Here is a 20,040-nt window from a genome sequence, read left to right on the forward strand (position 1 = left end):
AAAGTCACGCAGTGCCGAATCGCAAAATAGGCCCTGGTCAGGAAGGGGGTAAAATCTTCCGGGGCTTAAGTGGTTACAAAATGGCTGATTCATGTATGTGTTCTTCTGTGTGCGAACACGCAGGGATAGGGGTACTTTGCATTTTTATATTTTATTTTTACACTTTCTCTAAATGTTTCTATTTTATTGCAATGTGGTGATTTAACCTATAGAGATTCTGTTGGAATGCACTTTAATTCTTCATTGTCCTGGTAACTGACAGAGTGTGTCCATTGTCTACATAATTTTGAACTGACAGCTGTCCCTTTTCCTTCCCTCAGCACTGATATACCCCTGGACAGTTTTAGCACACCTATCCTATACTGTACTACAATTACAGCCAGATAAACAAAACACAACATCCAATTTCGGGGACGCGCTCCTTTTCCGCCCCGCGCATGCGCACTTTTATAGGATACGCTAGCTCATGAACGCGCACGCAGGGGTTTGCCTCGGCTTACGTTACTGTCGGCAATATTTCGCCAAAACAAGCTTTATTGACAAAGACATTGCCGAGCGGCCGCTGACAGTATCGCCGCCTATTAGTATTCCCGGTCCCATGCGAGAAGAGGCGGGTTAGCGGTGTTCGCTGTACCGAGCGTCGGCGGCCTCACGATGAGTCTCGGCGGGAAGGAGCTGTCCAACCTCCTGGGCATCCTGACGGAGGAGGCCTGCAGCAACACGTTCGAGGGCCTGTCCACCGCCTTCCACCACTACTTCACCAAGGCCGACCATTTCCGGGTGGGCTCGGTGCTGGTGATGCTCCTGCAGCAGCCGGACCTCCTGCCCACCTCCCCGCAGCGCCTCACCGCCCTCTACCTGCTCTGGGAGATGTACCGTACTGAGCCGCTCGCTGCCAACCCCTTCGCCGCCATCTTCGCCCATCTGCTTAACCCTCCGGCCGGGGAGGAGGCCGAGAGGCTGCTGTCAGGTGAGGCACACAGCTTACACTCTAATGGCATCTCCCTATCCTTTCAGATGCCTCCAAACAGCAGAGCCAGGTTTACTAACACACCATCAGGATTGTCAGATGTTGAAGATTACCAGCATTCCTTTACATTTTCCTTTTATTTACATCAGGCGATCCTGCAAGTGACACACTTCCTGTCTTAGGGTGACAACACTCTACTGCATCTATGGAATGTTGTCACCCTAGGCTGCTCTCCTGATTCAAGCTACAAACATGGCCACCTCTCCATCTCCAATACATGGAGTAGTTTAGTAGTACAGATCGATTATTGATGATTACTGGGAACACTGGTAACAACATTTGATAGATCAGATCACCGGAAGGCACAAGCACACAATGTTTGTGGCAAAATCAACAGGCATTTTCTGTTTTTGTGAAAAATGTTTTTAGTCTTTAACCACTTCCATACCGAGCCAATTCTGGCACTCCGCTCCTACATGTAAAAATCGTATATATTTTTTTTTGATAGAAAATGATTCAGAACCCCCAAAACTTTGTTTATTAGCAGAGACCCTAGGGAATAAAATGGCGGTCATTGCAACTTTTTATAACCCACAGTATTTGCGCAGAAATTTTTCAGACACTTTTTTTTTTTTTTTTTTTTGGGGGGAAAAAAAAAGTTTTATACATTTAAAAAAAAAACAAAACAGTAAAGTTAGCCCAAGTTTTTTTTTTTTTATAATGTGAAAGATGATACGCTGAGTGAATGGATGCCAAAACTTGTCACCTTTTAAAATTCCGCACACTAGTGGAATAGCGCCAAACTTTGGTACTTAAAAATCTCCATAGGCAACACTTTAAACAATTTTACAGGTTACCTGTCGAGCTATGAATGAGGTTTTGGGCTGGAATTGTTGCTCTCACTCTAACGTTCGCAGTGATACCTCACATTTGTGGATGGAACGCCGTTTACATTTGTGGGTGCAACGTATGTATGCGTTCGCTTCTGCATGCGGAGATGGGGGCACTTTACATTTTTTTTATTTTTACACTTCTATAAATTTTATTTTTTTTTTCTCACTTTTATTCCTATTGCAAGGAATGTAAACATCCCTTGTATTAGTAATAGTGCATGACAGTTCCTCTTTATGGAGAGATGTGGGGTCTATAAGGCGTCACATCTCTCCTCCAAGCTGGAAAGCCTGAGATCCAAAAAAAAAAAGAAGTTGGCTTTTCAGCTGAGAACACAGCAGTATTTATAACTGCCAGGCTGGGCGTGACCTCATAATGTCGCAACCGGGCCTCCAAGAGCCATAGAGACTGCCTGGGACCATCTGGTCCTCAGTATTCTCTATAGTGAACTTCTGCCTGCGACGGATTCCTTCTCCGTCTCGCCAATCACACGGGTGAGCTGGTAGAAGCACCGGGGGGGGGGGGGGGGGGATGACAAGCTTTGCTTTTGTGTGATTCAAAACGCTCAGGTGTGAATGCAGCTTTATGACTGATGCAAAAAGTAGCGGCAGGAAACATCTTCCTACTGTGGCTCTCAGCAGCTAGGGGCAGCTGCTGGCCCCCCCAGCCAGCGATTACCTGTGGTCATTGCTCATGGATGCATGCAAAGTGCATTCAGCAGGGATCCCTGCAGGTAATCATTGGCTGTCTAGGGAGCCACAAATAGCTGTTGCCCCCATTGACCTGTCAATATAATGAATGAGTCCGGCGGCTGCTCAGAGCCACAGCAGGAATCTCTGATGTTGCCTCAGGGTCAGTGTATTTTATCACAGCTCACTGTATAGTACCTCATGCCACTGAATCAATGCACAGTGTGTGATGTGCTAAATTACGCACCATGCTGCCCCCTGCTGCAGTCGGGAACGGACAGCTTTTAGAGAGTAAAGTGCTCTGGCAGCTATGCGTTCTAATGTGAATTTGCCCCTTTGCTTTCACCTGCACTAGACTGGAAGTCCTCGGGATTGTGGGATATATAGTTTCTTCACAGAAGGTGTCAGTGTTAAGCCTACAAACAGTTCATGCATTAATGTGTATAGTGCCACGCAGCATGCCTTTATGTTTCAAAGAAACAAACATTGGACGCTGGAATGTGAATATTTATTCTACTATAGACTGTACAGATCAACAAATAGCACCACTAATCTACATAGTCGTACATCTTAGCCAGGTAAAAGACAGGTAGGTAGATTTATAATGACTTTAAGGGGAGTTTAGGTTGGGTCATGCTTTCCTCCACTATCTTTTCTACCCCTAGTGATCAGGTAGATCATCGTGGACCAACCAGAAATAATCTTGATAGCCCCATGAATCTATAAATTTGCTGGGTCCCAGCTCTGAAGTCTCTGGCAGTTCTTTCTCCATGGATTCAACAGAATTGTTTGGACATTTTATCACAGGGACCGGTGTTTCATCTGAATTCTTTGGTCTCTTCCGCCTGATGGCCCTAGAGGATTCTCAAGAAAAGAGAATGTTCGGAAAGGGGTATAAATGCAGGGCTCCACAAATCCCAGGTTGCCATGGCAACCAGAAACTGCGTCCTGGTGCCTGGGCTTCTGTCAGCACACTCATCCAATTTCTATTGCCTGACGTGACGCGCTGGTCGTGCAGCTGCGGGCGCCGGGCAGCTAAGCCTTCTCTTTCTTTTGATGGTCTTTGAGGAAGCAGGCAGTAGGTCCCCCCTCCTCCACTTGAATGCCCGAGCAGGGTCTGAGAATAAAATGCTTCTCTCTGGGGCAGCTGTGCTGGCTCTTCTGCAACTTGCCGTGCCCAAGCCGCAAGCTGGCCTTCCTCCCCCTGGAGCTCTCCTACACTGTGCAGGAGGGGTCGGCGGGGGTGGGGGAATTGCCAGCCTGTGTAGCCTCCACCTGACAAGGCGGGTGGACTGGCAGTACTACCAGGCAGTGGAGGTGTGGATGGAATGGGGGAGCCTGGACTTCTCTGTGCCCGAGGAGCTGGTATACTCTGCTCTTCTCACACTTGAACACAGATGACTCGGGACAGATGCGCTCCTTCGACATTGGCCTGGGCTCCCGAATTAATCGCAACAGAGTAGGACCAGACCCGGGGTATATATGGAGGGGAAGGACAGGACCAGTGAATATACAGAGGGGGGTGGCAAGGTGTATACAAGGGGGGGGGATGACCAGATTCAAGATGTATACAAAGAAGGAGGAGGGGGGGGGGCAACGTGTATGTAGAGGGGGTGAACCAGACCCAGTGTGTATACAGAAAAGGGGGGAGAGATGTGTATATGGAGGGACAGGGCTTGACCAACCCCAGGTCGCCATGGCGACCAGAAACAGCATACCAGTGCTTGTCCACTCACTGCAGACACCAGGCATGACCAACTCCCATTGGCTATGCACCTCTGGGCGACGGACAGCTCATCCAGCTCCAACATCTAAAAAAAAAACTCCAGCTCTGCTACTTACCTGCAGCAGAGCCAAAGTTTCTCTCCTCTACACACCGGCATCCCATCCGCCCCCCTCCCCCAGCAGATCCAACACCGCTGTGCAGAAAGGCTCCCCCACACACCCCTCTACCTCACCACCAGCTATTCATTCCTTCTCCTCTTCCTCCGAGCACCTGGTGCTGGAGGCGAGCAGAGTCCAGCCCACACCGTATGCCACACACACCAAAAACCCCATCCCCCAACAACCTTGTGTCAAATCCCCACACTCTGAGAGCCCCAAAGGGACACACGTCCCCTGAAACCACCCATTAAGAAAGCCCTCCCACCCAGCAGCATGTCTCAGCTCCAGTCCCCTCCATGTGCAAATTCAAGATCTGCCAGCTCCGTTGTCAGAAAAAAAAAAAAAAAAAAACCCTGTTAGTCAAAAAAAAAAAAAAACTGGCTCCTAGATTCAAAGGAAATTTGTCAAGCCCCTGCATTAATGCATTTCTCCGTAGATGTAAAGTGAATATCGGGAATTATACAGTAAAGTTTGGAAGGTGTTTTTATTCCAGGCAAAAAAGAATTGGCACACATTCATATTTAATTCCTACAATTCTGTATTGACTCCAGGAGTTAAAAAGGTTTTGTTGCCCAGCACCCTTAAGGTGCAGGTGGTGACCCTTTTTGGGTTTTTGAAAATTTGATCGACAAAGATCTATCCAACCTCTATTCTTTTATATAGTGATGCCATCTAGGGCTCAGTGCCTCCTATATTACCATGGCCTAGTGGATTAGAGGCACTATTATTTTAGCATTCATCAGTTCTGGCCATTTACTACCTACTAGAATTAGAGCTCACTCCTTAAGGTCGATGGCCGCATCAGGGGCAAAGAGGCCAGGTGCTTTGTGGGAAGAAATCTCTATCATTTGGAAATGTTGTCCAGCCATGGCTTGAAGGAAGGTGTTGCAGCATTCGTATCGGTGCAACACTACCTATAATGGATCGTTCCACTAGTTAAAATCTTTTAAAAGGTATCAAAACAAAAAATGTAATGCAGTATATTGTGGCTTAGCAATCATTATGCTGGCCATACACATATAGATTTTTGTTTGGAAATTTACGTTTTAAGAAAATTTAAATTGAATTTCTAATTGTTAGTGGGGTTAAATCGATGTCCGTTTTTGACTGCAGTGATGAGAAAATTTGAAGGGGCAGGAAGGAAAACTTTCCTCGATTTTAATGAATTTTTTGTCAGTGTACAGTATGTGGTTATCGCTCAGAAATTACATTCAGTATAAAATTATATGTTAAAAGCAAAAGGCAATTTTCAAACGACATTTGTCCATTAATCGAATGTTCAAAGAATTTTTTAACTAATGTTCATACAAACATTCTCGTCTACAAATCTATATATGTATGACCATCATTAGATGTGGCTGCAATATTTATTTGTGTGTTTTAGCAAAGCTGAAGTCCAGCTAATACTTTAAAAGCAGTTTCACACACACACAATGCCCACAACAGTTGTTTCCCTTCGGGTATAAAGCTTTTATATAAATAACTGACCATTGTAAGCCCACCTGTCAGTGTTAAATGGTTTGTCTCAACCCTCTTCCACTTTTGAACAGCTTAGTCTGTTAAAGGAAGTTGAAAAATAAAAATAACAGGTAATAAAGTTACAGGGTGGGGGGGAGGTATTGCCAGTGGCAGACCACATAGTATACATCATTTTTGATTTTGTCTTTAGTACCACTTTAAGGCACCTTGCACACGATACTCCTGTTAGAGCATCTACATTTTCTGGCGTAATTGTAATGCGCGCGAATTTGCGTAAATGCGCGCAATTGTGCGTAAATTTATTCTAGCGTTCTGGATATTCAATTGACATTTTAGGGTCTTTTGGGCGCATTCGCGCATTTTTGCGCGCATCAGGCGTAAATTACTGACCAAAAATGCAGATTTTTCTATTTTGTTCTTACTGAAGAATAAGCGGCGCTCAATTACGCAGCTGTGTGCATAGGCACATAAGAATGAATGGGCTCTATTTTAGCACAGAAAAAAAAAAATGCTGTACTGAGCATTTTTAAGCTGCAGTGTGCAAGAGGCCTAACACCCAAATGTCATGTGCAACTTGATGTGCAGTCTGTACTGGGAGGGACAAATTAGATTTGTAAGGCTGGCCATACACTATACAATTTTCTTATTCAATTTCCTTTTAGATTTACCTTAAACTATGTAGTGCAAGGGCCTGCCTGACTGCATACAAATTGAAAGTGTTTAGGTTTGACCCTATATTACATGGTTTTGGTAAATCTAAAGGAAAGTTGAACAAGAAAATTGTATAGTGTATGGCCAGCCTAAAGGGGTAACACGTCCCCAGTCATTTGTCTTCTGCAGCATGTCTCTAACCACACCTGAATCATATCCCCAGTATCTAACCATCTCTTTTATGTCTGCAGTTTGACAGTGCTCCCTAGCATTACATATAATGAACATTTGGTAATGCTAGGGGTCGTGGCTGAGACCCCCCTCCTATACATCTTAAATGGCAACCACTGTTCTGTTGTCACTTGTAGGCAGTTTTTTTTTTTTTTTTTTTTTAGCAAAATTTGAACATTATTTTTTGGACACAATGAATTCCTGCCTGGATCTGTTATGGAGGCTTTTCATTTTTAAAGTGGAAAGTAGAAAAGGAACCTGTGCTTTGGGGCTATATTTACTGGAACGTTTTGGCTTGTTTGAGAAAATTTTTTATGACTTTGAGCTGCTTGGCTTTCTTTGTGGCACAGCTGCTCCAGGATTGGAAGGTTGTTTATTTCAGGCTGAAGAGGTTTCCCACTTTCTCCAGGAAAGTAGAAACCAGCGTTTAGTTTAACCACCTTGGCGGTAATCCCGAGCGTGACTCGGGGTGGATTTTTCATTGCAGGATCGGTAACCCCGAGTCACGCTCGGGGTGGATGTGCAGAGAGCGCAGCGGTGTTCTCTTACCTTCTCCTGGCGATCCAGCGATGATCTCTCATTGCTGAGATCGCCAGCCGAGAGTCCCGCCGCTCCTCCGTCGGTGTGATCACTTCCTAGTTCCGCTCCCCGCAGCAGCAATGCTGCATGGGAGCAGAACTAGGGAGGGAAATTAAAAAAAAAAAACAAAAAAAAACTTATTTATTTATATATATATACACATATATACATACACCTGTGTGTGTATGTATATGTGTATATATATATATATATATATATATATACACACATATATCTATATATAATGCATGAATTATAATCTAATCAATAATATAATTTTATTATATATTAAATAATAAAATAATATTATTGATTCGATTATAATTCACGCGTTTGTGTTTCAAATTTATCACATCTGGGATGTCTACTAGACTCTTGTTTTGGTCTTGTAGGCCTATAATACATAACGCCAAATTTCCATGAAAAAAATTGTACCGCTTTTGGTATGTAATTCCTGACATAATCATACCGCCAGGGAGGTTAAATTATGGGATCAGTGTAATATCTTCCATCTTTAATTAGTGATTTGATAATGCTATATGCAGACATTTTTGTTTTTGATAGCCAGATTTTTTCTGATATTTCAGGCTTTTACATCTGAAATCTTTTTATCCTATTTGTAAAACTTTTATCCATAATGGTTGAACATTGTTTATTAATGAGATTGTCTGTCTGCTTTCTGCAGGTTTTCTGCCAGCAATTACACCACCTGAAAAATTCTTCCTTTCTCAGTTGATGTTGGCACCACCTAGAGAATTATTTAAAAAGACACCTAGACAGATCGCTGTCATGGATGTAACAAACTTGGCGCAGCCAGTAGACATAAGTGGACTTCAGTTAGCGCTAGCAGGTAAGAGGCACGTGCCATGTTTAGCATTTTACACTACTAAACCAGTAAGAGCACTTGGTGGGTTCTGATATCAATTGCAGATTATTCTAGGAGCTTAATTATGCACCTCAGTGTTGTGTCTGGTAGAGGTTACTCTCACACTGAGTACATTTATTTCCTTTTTTTATTCTTTATTGGAGAAATAAAAGGCATTAAAAAAAAAAGGCTAAATAGAGGTAAATAAATATTGGCAATTATTCTAAATAGTTCCTTTTTTAAAAGTAAACAAATCCCTCAAAATGATTTAAATGAGCCAATACTTTGCCTGTTTTTGATTTATTTATTTATTTTTTTTAGAACGGCAGTCTGAACTTCCAACTCAGAGTAAGGCCAGTTTCCCAAGCATCCTAAGTGATCCTGATCCAGATTCCTCCAATTCTGGTTTCGACAGTTCTGTTGCTTCTCAAATTACCGAAGGTTTGGTCAGTGGTCCAAAGCCACCGATTGAAAGTATGTAACTTTGTTTTCTCATATCAGAATGACAGGTTTTGTCTTTATTCTGGTAGAGTAACAATGTTTTGGATATCATTGTGTGGTCATTAAGAAATTTACGTTATGAGAATTAAATATTTTTTTTTTTCTGAAGCAGTACAAAATAGTCATAAAACATTTTTGGATATCATTAATTGTTTTTAGCTTTGTATTTCTTTAATACATTGGGAAGGTTCTCAATGTAGCTTATTCTTTTTAAGGCCACTTCCGTCCAGAGTTTATACGTCCCCCTCCTCCTCTACACATCTGCGATGATGAGCTTGCTTGGTTGAATCCCATTGAACCTGATCATACCATCAAATGGGACAAATCAATGTGTGTAAAGAACAGCACTGGTGTAGAAATTAAGCGCATCATGGCCAAGGCATTTAAAAGTCCACTGTCCTCTCCTCAGCAGACACAGGTATTTGCTCTCTACATTATTTATAGATGGGAATTCATTGTCTGTGTAATGGATTTATTGCAGGTTCTTTAGCTACTTTGCTTTGGCCTCGCATCTAGTTTCTGGCTTTCCATGTTGTGTTGGTCCAAAGCAAGTTTCTTCACCCAGTGGTTCATTAACCACTTAAGCCCCGGAAGATTTTACCACCTTCCTGACCAGGGGGTATTTTGCGATTCGGCACTGCGTGACTTTAACGGACAATTGCGTGGTCGTGCGACGCTGTACCTAAACTAATTTGACGTCCTTTTTTTTTTTTTTTTTTTTCCCACAGAGCTTTCTTTTGGTGGTATTTGATCACCTGTGCGATTTTTTTTTTTTTTTTTTTTTTTTTTTTTTTTTTTTTTTTTCCGCAGTACTGCGACATTGCGGCGGACAGACCGGACCCTTGACTGACATTTTTGGCACTTTTGGGGTTACCAGTGACATTACTGCAGTAATCAGTGCTATACATATGCACTGTTACTGCAAAATGACACTGGTAGTGAAGGGGTTAACTTTATTTGAGAGGGAGGGGCTGTGTGTGTCCCTAGGGGCGTGATTCTAACTGTGATTGGCTGTGAATTGAGCTGTAGAAACAGTGATCAAAAGTCCTACATAGTAGAACCGTGTGATCACAGTTTCTACACAGGGGAGAACGACAGGCGGCTTGTTTACACTAGCCGCCTGATTTTCTCCCTCTGCAGCGGCGATCGCAGAGTGACCGGCGGACATCGGGTCCGCCGGTCACAATGCGCGGGGGGGGGGGGGTCCGTGACCACGCGGGAGCGCGCCTCCGGCGGTGCGCGCTCGCTCCCTAGACCCTCACAGGCTAGCGACGTAGATCTATGTCACTTTGCCTGTGAGGGGCTGACTGCCGACGTAAATCGTCGTTAGGCAGTCGGCAAGTGGTTAAAACATTCTGAGCCATGGGTGGAGAGCTTCCTTTATTGTTCTTGCATTTTCTACCAAGGGTAGATGGGTGCATTGCACAGAGACACTCACACTGGATACATCTCTGAAATGCTTTCCAAACAAGTTGCTCTTCAGTAAATGGTTGTCTGAAGGTAGTAAGGGTCTGGAATCACTGGGCTAAATTCTAAATAATATTATATGCAAAATTTTATTTTGGCTTAATGCAGACTGATAAAACAACCTATATTCTTCTTCTTTCTCTGGTGTTCTCAGTTTTGCCTCCCTTGGGCATAATGGAGCTAAGCAAGAAAGTCTCACCACTGCAGTAAGAGGCTGATTTTAGGCACACCATATCCACTAGATCTTATCCTGACATGGCTTGTGTAACCCTGTTTTAATAGGCACAAAAGTAGTTCGGAAGACTTGCAACCTATAATACATGGGTGTCCAACCTTTTGGCTTCTCGGGGCCACTTTGAGTGTAGAGAAATTCTCGGGCCGCATATAAAATATATACTATAGCTAAGTTATATAGGTAATAAGACGCTGCCGCGGCCTTCCCGCACCGCCGCGCCCCCCTCCCGCACTAATTTAACACAACTAGAGGATGATCAAATGAAATGGAATCAGTATACGGAGGTTTACTTCTTCTGAGAAATATTAAAGGAACACTCTCACCACCATAACCACTTCAGTGATTTGAAGTTGTCCTGGTGGTAGGAGTCAAAAACATGCCCACTGCCCCCCCTTCCCCCCTCCCTTCCCCTTCCCTCCGAGGCAGCCTCTGCATACCATTAGTTTGAAGCCGCTGTGCCCCTGACCCGACTTCCTTCCTCCCCAGCAAAAAAAAAAAAATTGTCAGGGGGTAGTGGGCCACATTGCCTGAGGTTCTGGGCCGCAGGTTGGACATGCCTGCTATAATACTATGACCAAAGTAAACTGAGTTTAATGATAATAAGGAGGACTTTGAGCATTTTTGTTTCAGTTCTTTCTTACCCACTGGATTTTAGTATTCTTGTAGCACTCGCCAGGCCAGCTCACATATATTTTTATGCAAGATTGCTGCAAACCTACTTTGATTTATATACGGTGCATGTCTGTAACGTTGCAGGTGAAATTCAGCTTTTTATTTAGTTTTACGATTTTGATTTTTTTTTTTTTTTTTGTTTTGTTTTATCTATCTGAAATTACAATGGTATATGTAAACAAAACCTATTTGCTTATTAAAAAAAAATCTTCTTCCCCCAGCTCCTTGGAGAGTTAGAAAAAGACCCTAAGCTGGTTTATCACATTGGCCTCACTCCTGCCAAGCTTCCAGACCTGGTAGAAAACAATCCCTTGGTTGCAATTGAAATGTTGTTAAAGCTGATGCAGTCAAGTCAGATCACAGAGTATTTCTCTGTTCTGGTCAACATGGACATGTCGTTGCATTCAATGGAAGTTGTTAATCGGTGAGTTATGTTAGCTTTTTTGTTGTTTTTAATTAGTTTAGTTTTATTGTAGCTGATTTTGTCAGTTCAATTCCTTAGACTAGGTCACTGTAACATTTGCCTGTGCACTGTGCATGCTTTGGATACACTCTGTCCTACTATAACATCACCAGTTCATGCTTTCAGATGAAAATTTACAGTACTGAAATAACGGATGGACTATTTATATTATTTTTTATGAAAGGGAATGTGATGATAGCACTGGATGCTCTATTGGATCATGTTTATATGAATTTAAAACACACCATTGATTTCGTTGTGTGTTTGTACTTATAATAACATTGAGTACTTTCACTGGGCACTGCTTAAAAATAGATTTACCTACTGTTGGTTTAGCAACATTTGTTGTTTCACTGGGCACTTGCTTTTTTTGCACATTTTTATATAATTTTATGCATATTTGAACATTTTATATGTTTATCTAGTTAGATATGTTTGTTTTCACCTAATTAGTCTTGATGTATGATTCAGTCTAATACTTTGAGGCAATATAGAGCCACGCCAACAGCCACTCCTCCCTTTTTTACACATTCACTTATGAGGCTGTCATTTAGCTGGCCCTCCCTCCCTTGTCACGATTTTTCTTTCACAATATTCTTATTGAATAAGGAGCCTAGAGAATATGCTAAGCAAACAGTATTTTGGAAATCATCATGTAACAAATACCATGCAGTACCTGAGATTGACCTATGTTCGTCTATAAAGTCAGAGCCCTCTCAAGGACCAAAAAATTAACCCTGCCACCATTTTTCTTTTGGTGTCAGGAAAACGTGTCAGAAGTGATTCATGCTGATTGCAGAGGAACAAAGCAGCAGAAAAAATTGACATTTCTTTCTATTATTTGAGACACGTTCACACTATTGAGGGATATGCTTTGTTCATCTTTCATGTCTGATGTTCACAGCCACTTTAACAACTGGCCATCCATTTCGCCTCATCATTGTTTACTTCTCTGTTTTTTTATCATATTGATGTTTTAAGATGTTGGATGATGGCTTTCTTAATGCATCCATTTTAATCCTATCTTCTTGATTTATTCTGCAGACTAACAACTGCAGTTGATCTTCCTCCTGAATTTATTCACCTTTACATATCAAATTGCATATCCACCTGTGAGCAAATTAAGGACAAATATATGCAGGTAGGTGTTTTCTGTGAATATATGGCCCCAATCACACCTGAGCATTTTTTAGCTGGAAGCTCAAACTCTCAGCAAACTAAATTCCATGTAATTTAAATGATTTGGGCATTTACATGTGAGCGTCTCCTGCCGGTCTAAAAGCGACTTGAGCTACTTTTGAGGCAGAGTTGGTTGTTTTAGCCTCTTAGACTTTGAAAGGAAAGACTGGAAATGGAAAATTTTCTTCACCTTCTGTCCTGGAGACACAACGGTATTTAAGAGGAAACCTCTCCAGAGACATTTTGTCACCGCTGAAAGTTTTAATGTTACCTCTTCTTTACAGTTGTCACAGAAACAGGCATTTGCATTGGATGATTTTCCCTCACGTATTACTGTGAAGACCTTTTTTATGTTCCCCTCTTGATGACTTGTCAGATGTAAATCTCCCCAGCAGGGACACCGACATTAAGAAAGCTATTAAGGGTCAATCCTTTCCTATTCTAAGCAAAGTGCATCGATGGTCAAAATGTAATTTTATCATAATATTATTTTCCACATTTTATTTCTACTCTACTCTTAAATCCAGTTTGATCTTGAAGTTTGTGAGGATCCTCACTCATATTCCTCTTAAATCCAGTTTGATCTTGAAGTTTGTGAGGATCCTCACACATACTCCTCTTAAATCCAGTTTGATCTTGAAGTTTGTGAGGATCCTCACACATTTATTACTTTGAATTCGGTGATATAATAATTGTGCTCTGTAAGTAGGCACTGCTGTGTCACAGAATTCAGAGCCTGCCTTCTGAACTACAGAGGCCCTGAGAGGAGAAATTTCAAGATGTGGCGTCAGTATAGGAATCTGAGTTTTCAGGAAGCAAGGTACCATGGGATATGTAGTTCTTAATATTTTGAAAGTAAACAATGGGGGGGGGAGGAGCTGCAAAGCATGCAGGGAATCTAGGAAGTTGTGGGAAGAGATGGCGGCTAAAATAGAACACGAGACATATAGCGGAGGAGAGTATAAAGAACCCCAAGAAGTTCTTTAAGTATATAAACAGTAAGAAAGCGAGGCTAGAACACATTGGCCCCATAAAAGATGACAAAGGAAAAATGGCCACTGAGGACAGAGAAAAGGCGGAAGTGTTAAATAATTTCTTCTCTTCAGTCTTCACAAAAGAATCGGGGGGCTACACGAACCCAGCTTGTAAGGCCGAACTAAACAACACACCTCAGGAAATACTTCCATGGCTAACAGAAGATAGACTTAGAACTAAACTAGAGAAACTTAACATAAATAAATCACCGGGACCGGATGGCTTGCACCCAAGGGTTCTTAAAGAGCTCAGCCAGGTGATTGCCAGACCATTATTCTTGATCTTTAAGGATAGTTTACAGACGGGTATGGTGCCAGCTGATTGGAAAAAAGCCAACGTGGTACCAATATTTAAAAAGGGGCCGAGATATATCCCGGGTAACTATAGGCCGGTCAGCCGAACATCTGTAGTCTGCAAGATTTTGGAGGGGATGTTAAGGGACCACATACAAGACTTTAGTAATGAAAATGGTATTATTAGTAGTAATCAGCATGGATTCATGAAAAATCGTTCTTGCCAAACCAATCTATTAACCTTCTACGATGAAGTGAGCTGCCACCTAGATAAAGGTAAGCCTGTGGATGTGGTGTATCTGGACTTTGCAAAGGCCTTTGACACCGTTCCCCACAAACGCTTACTGTACAAACTAAGGAAGGTAGGTATGGACCATAAGGTGAGTACCTGGATAGAGAACTGGCTCCAGGGGAAGAGTCCAGAGGGTGATGATTAATGGGGAGTACTCGGATTGGGCGGGTGTGGAAAGTGGGGTCCCCCAGGGTTCTGTCCTGGGACCAATCCTGTTTAATTTTATCATAAATGATCTAGAGGAGGGGATATCTAGTAAAATCTCAGTATTTGCGGATGATACTAAATTAGGCATGCCAATATCTTCTATGCAGGATGTGGAAACCTTACAAGCGGACCTGAACAAAATAATGGGGTGGGCAACTACATGGCAGATGAGGTTTAATGTTGAAAAATGTAAAGTAATGCACTTGGGGGCCAGAAACCAGAAAGCAAGCTACTCATTAGGGGGGGGGGACCTCTGGGTGAGTCTAGGATGGAAAAAGACTTGGGGGTACTGGTAGACAACAGGCTTGGCAGTGGCATGCAATGCCAAGCCGCTGCAAGCAAAGCCAACAGAATACTGGGATGTATAAAAAAGGGGATTCACTCCAGAAATAGATTATTCTCCCGCTCTACAAGACTCTGGTCCGGACACATCTGGAGTATGCTGTCCAGTTCTGGGCACCGGTCCTCAGGAAGGATGTGCTGGAACTGGAGAAAGTCCAGAGAAGGGCAACAAAAATAATTAGGGGAATGGAGGACATCAGCTATGAGAAAAGACTACAAGCACTGAACCTATTCTCTCTGGAGAAGAGACGATTGAGGGGGGATATGATATCAATGTACAAATTCTGTACTGGTGACCCTAGCATAAGGAACAAACTATTTAGAGAAAGGAGATACAATAAGACACGTGGCCACTCACTAAAACTAGAGGAAAGGAGGTTTAACCTTAAAATGCGTAAGGGGTTCTTCACTGTAAGAGCGGTAAGGATGTGGAATTCTCTTCCACAAGCAGTCGTGTCGGCAGGGAGCATCGATAGTTTCAAAAAACTATTAGATGGGCACCTTAGAGACCACAACATACAGGGGTATACAATGTACGGTTAAAAGCAAACACACACACACATCATAGGTTGAACTGGATGGACTGATGTCTTTTTTCAACCTCACTAACTATGTAACTATGACTGACAGGCAGAACTCACAAAGTGAAAGGAGATTTTTCAAGTGAGTCTCTACTGGATTGTCAAAAAAAAAACTATTGTTTGTATTACTATTTTATGTTATAAAATGAAAGCGTATGCTTTGACCATAGAACTAACTTATATTTAGCATTTTAAGTGTATTGCTGCTGCTTTTCTGTTTTTACTCTTTTTCAAATGGTGCTTCCATGAAGGAATTGCATTCTTTATATATTTGGTTTTGCTTATTTTTTTTATTTTAATAATGCTGTTTTTTATATGGCTTATTTATTGGTGGTCTTTGTATTTTGCAGAATCGCTTGGTCAGACTGGTTTGTGTCTTTCTACAGTCATTGATTAGAAACAAAATTATCAATGTCCAGGACTTGTTTATAGAGGTGCAGGCCTTCTGTATAGAATTCAGTAGAATACGAGAAGCAGCTGGCCTTTTTCGACTTCTGAAGACTTTGGATACTGGAGAAAATCCACAAGAGGCCAAACCTGTGAAATAAACGAATGGTACACTACGCCAAGGACTTTTTTTTGCCTTGTACATAATGTTTTTTTTTTTTTTTTTTTTTTTTAAAGTTGCCAAGTTTACTCCACATTCTGGACTATCCTAGAAGCATATTATGGCCATGTATACTACTAATAGTATATTCCATTTATTTCGTAGCTCGGTTCCAGTCAGTGGATAGATCTGATTTTGGTCCTCAACTAAACAATTTAACTTATTGCAAGAATATTATCTGTAGAGATAATTTCTGGCTCTGGATAGTTTTTAAAAGCTATTTCCATGTGCGTTTTGTAAATGTGCTTCAGTCCAGCATTTGTAAACAAATAAAACAGGCCTTGTTCTGTGAAGGCTGATATTTTGTGATCTTATTAAAGCACCTGTAAAACTGAGCTGTTGTATATAGCAGCTTATTTACTTTAATTAGTCTCCTTTTTCTTCTACATGGTTTATGCTTTGATCTCTCAATGCCTGAGGTATTTATTCTGTAGTCATGCAGGTTCCAATTTGTATAGCTGATAACCATGATAGGAGGGTTCCTGCGGACTCCAAGCTGTGCTTGTTTCTGCTCCCACTATATCATTTAGAGCTGCTGGTGGCTTGTTTAGAGCATGAGATGGTGGATTCTCTGAGACTGTAAGCTATTTACCTGTGGAGGAGCTTCTGTCTCTACCCTAGCGATGAATGATGGAGTTCTTCGTGTACAGCAGATTATCTTAATGTCAATTTTTTTTTAGTAAATTGTATTCTCAATGAAACCTTTTTAAAGGGCTGTCATTGGATTGTAAAATATGGAACATGTACATATTTTAAAGGTTTTGTGCTAGTTAAGATGCTGACCACTGCTGAGACTGTGTTTTTGCAGATTACCTGCGCTACGTTTATTGTATTGTCCACTGCAGTCATTGTTATATTAACAATGAATGAAGTCCGTTACTAGAAACATTGATCATTTTTTAAAGCCACTGCTTGGGCTTATATCTAGGTAACCTGTACTTTCAGAAGCAGGGTAATATCTAGGCTGCTTGTGCTGGCCTGACCATTTACCAAAATACTACACTCCTCCTATCTGTTATGCTGACCCATTGGATTCAGTATGAGGATTAAGATAAATACCATAACTTGCTGGCTTAAAGTGATTTGTAAACGATCCCATTGTAAAACAACCAATTTAGTTTGAATTAGAAATGAAAGGCATACATTTTTGTATAGATGAGGGGGGGGGGGTTATAAGTGATCACATTCCCTCTGTTCTCAGGGTAGGGGGGGGGGGGGGAAAGCAGCAGCACACTGCGTTTCCTGTTGAATGGCTGTGCAGTGAGGGCATGTCAGGACAAGTCTGATCATTAGAGGAGAGAGCACAGCTAGAGAACTGACCACTGTGTCATTATGCTTAGTGTGGTCAGTTTTTTCAATAGAAAAGCAGAGGGGACTGTCAGGGACACCAGGGGTTTTACATAAAGTAAGCAATACAAAGAACAGAATACTTTCTCATACAAGTACATAGTACAGCAGGCACATATCAGGAATATGAAATGTTGGGGGTAACAAATGCTGGCCATCTTTTTTGGGGCTCAAAATAGTAAAGCGAGGAAATGTTCAGAATAAGGTCCTACATATTTTTCCCTTGTGCCAGGTTTGCTTTAACAGGCAATAGAGTAGTGATGGACATTTGATATAAAAACTATCAAATATCACTCCATCAACCAAAAACCATATATGTTCATATAAGATGACTGACGAAGGTGTTTTGCTACATTAATAGGACAAACTAATGCTAATCACTTAGCCCCCTGACCCACTTCCTTACTTTCCGCAGTACCACAGCCTCATGGCAGAAATGCTTTTCACTACTTGAGATTCTGGGTACAGCCACTGCTGAAATGGGATTTCTGCTAGAAAACGCTGTGCTTCTGCAGGATGTTAACACCTTGGGTTGGGTGAAGGGGTTTAATACAGAATAGTTCAGAAGGGCCAGGGTGGGGGATGCTCGTTCATGAATCTGATGCTAGCTATTTATGAATGTTGCAGTAGTGAATATGTTGTTCATGCATATCATATTGTAAATATTATCCAATTATCACTGTGCTTGTTAATTATTGCCTTCCGGACTATATTCTAGTAATATTTGACTTGTTCATCTAAATTAATAGCATTTTTTAATGTACAAATATTAAAATCAGAAAATATATATGGTCCATTTTACATTGTCTGCTTTTTTTTTTTTTATATTGCCTGCTGTAGGTGTATCTAGACTGCCTTATGTGCTGTACTAAGGTTACATAGTACTAGTTTGATTCTCAGTGAGGAGCACAAACAAGGCCAAGGTCCAGAACAGTTGCAGACTTCTAGCACCATGTGATGTTAGAATAGGGTGTTTCCACAAGCATTCACACCTTCCATGTTGTTCATCTGCCTTTTAAGCATTCTCTTATAATTCAAATAATGTGACTGTTCTAACTGAAAAAATGTTTCCCTTTGGGACTCTTCACATCACTGCATTACTGGTGCAGTACATTTTGAAAAATCCTTCATGCTGCATCTTTGTGGTTTTGATAACCGCACAAAAAAACTTAGCTCACCATTGAAATTAATGGAAATAGCTGTAAAACTATACTCCATTTTGGTTTTTGTGCCACATGTCAATTTTTTTTTTTTACAGGTGCAGGCAACCCAGAAACCCATCTGAAACACAACACAATTATGGTAAAAACGCATATGTGATTTTGCTACAGAGCAGTGTGAAAGGGCCTGTACACACGGAAGTAAAATTTCGTCTGAACGATCTGCCGATTTTCAGATCCTTCATATAGTGTTTTTAATTTTTAGTGAATTTTTGTATAACAAAAGCTGAATGTGCAGGCTACAAAATGTTTAATGCATGTGAACATTGTACAACGTCTGATTTTTGTTTAAAAAAAATACATGCAAAACAAAAAACATGACATCACTTTTTAGTGCCGGGTCACACTTATGCAATGCGGGAAGGCTGCGAATTCGCAGCGTGTTCCCGCATCGCATCCGCACCTCTGGCAGTTCACACTGCCATATGTGATACGCTGGGGGTGTCAATGAAATGTTAACGACACCCCCAGTTTGATCGCATATCGCAGTGCGATCTGACAGTTCGCACAGGATCGGATCGCACAAGTGTGAACAACTGCGATCCGATCCTGATGCGGCTGAAAAAATGCCTCTAGCGACTTTTGGGCGGGTGCAGTGCCAACTTAGCCATACAAAGTGTATGGCTGAATTCGCACTGCACATCCGATCGCATGTAATGAAGGAGCAGTGCGCTCCGATATTACATGCGATCTCCGCACACGCAGAAGTGTGAACCGGCACTTAAACTGAATTCTGTCGTACTAGAATTTTCGTATGACAGTAACCTCTTCACTTTTAATATGAGACGAGCATGCAACAAAAAAATAAAGAAAATTCTTCCGATAATCTGATTGTCTGTACGAAGACAACAAAAATTACCGACCTTGATCAGTGGGTCAGCGCTCACTGTCACAACATGGATGAAGAATTACCATACTCTCAAACAGATCAATGATGAAATAACATAAAGGAAGCAAAATGAAAAACCTCGTCCATGAACCATCAACCTTCACTGTGTAGTGTCCATGTATATGGAAGAGACTAATTCTGATGGGAAGTTTTTTTTTTTTTTTAAATCCAAAGACTGTAAAGACCGGCAGCTCCTGAAAGAGGTAAGGGATCCCTCCGGACATGCAGGAAAAAGAGAAAGCAAGGGCGCCAGGTCACAAGGGAGAGTAAAACAGCAGTGACTTTATTGTAGTAACTTACATGTATAAAATCCAGCAGTGGCGAGGGGAGATTCTCACAGTGATGAAGCACTAGGCTGTAGCTGAGCATAGCATAGGTTCCCTGGGTGAGCAGCCTCGCTAACTTTTTGCTCTCCCGCATGATCCCTGTCGGATTCCGTGGAGGAACCGGCAGTGTGTTATCGCGTCACTT

The 20,040-nt window shown here is 41.8% G+C and overlaps 1 protein-coding gene across 1 annotated transcript; it reads left to right on the forward strand.

Annotated features, from left to right (window-relative positions):
• Nucleotides 1-501: 501 nt before the first annotated feature.
• On the forward strand, nucleotides 502-16,150 carry CNOT11 (CCR4-NOT transcription complex subunit 11). Its single transcript, XM_082246811.1, has 7 exons — nucleotides 502-970; nucleotides 8,060-8,224; nucleotides 8,561-8,713; nucleotides 8,956-9,158; nucleotides 11,336-11,538; nucleotides 12,622-12,718; nucleotides 15,857-16,150. Exons 1-7 carry the CDS (start codon nucleotides 655-657, stop codon nucleotides 16,052-16,054), a joined length of 1,335 nt encoding a protein of 444 aa, XP_082102937.1. The 5' UTR covers nucleotides 502-654; the 3' UTR covers nucleotides 16,055-16,150.
• The last annotated feature ends 3,890 nt before the right edge of the window (nucleotides 16,151-20,040 follow it).

Source organism: Pelophylax lessonae, assembly GCF_965119305.1.
Source record: "Pelophylax lessonae genome assembly, chromosome: 2".
Classification (NCBI taxonomy): Eukaryota; Metazoa; Chordata; class Amphibia; order Anura; family Ranidae; genus Pelophylax; species Pelophylax lessonae.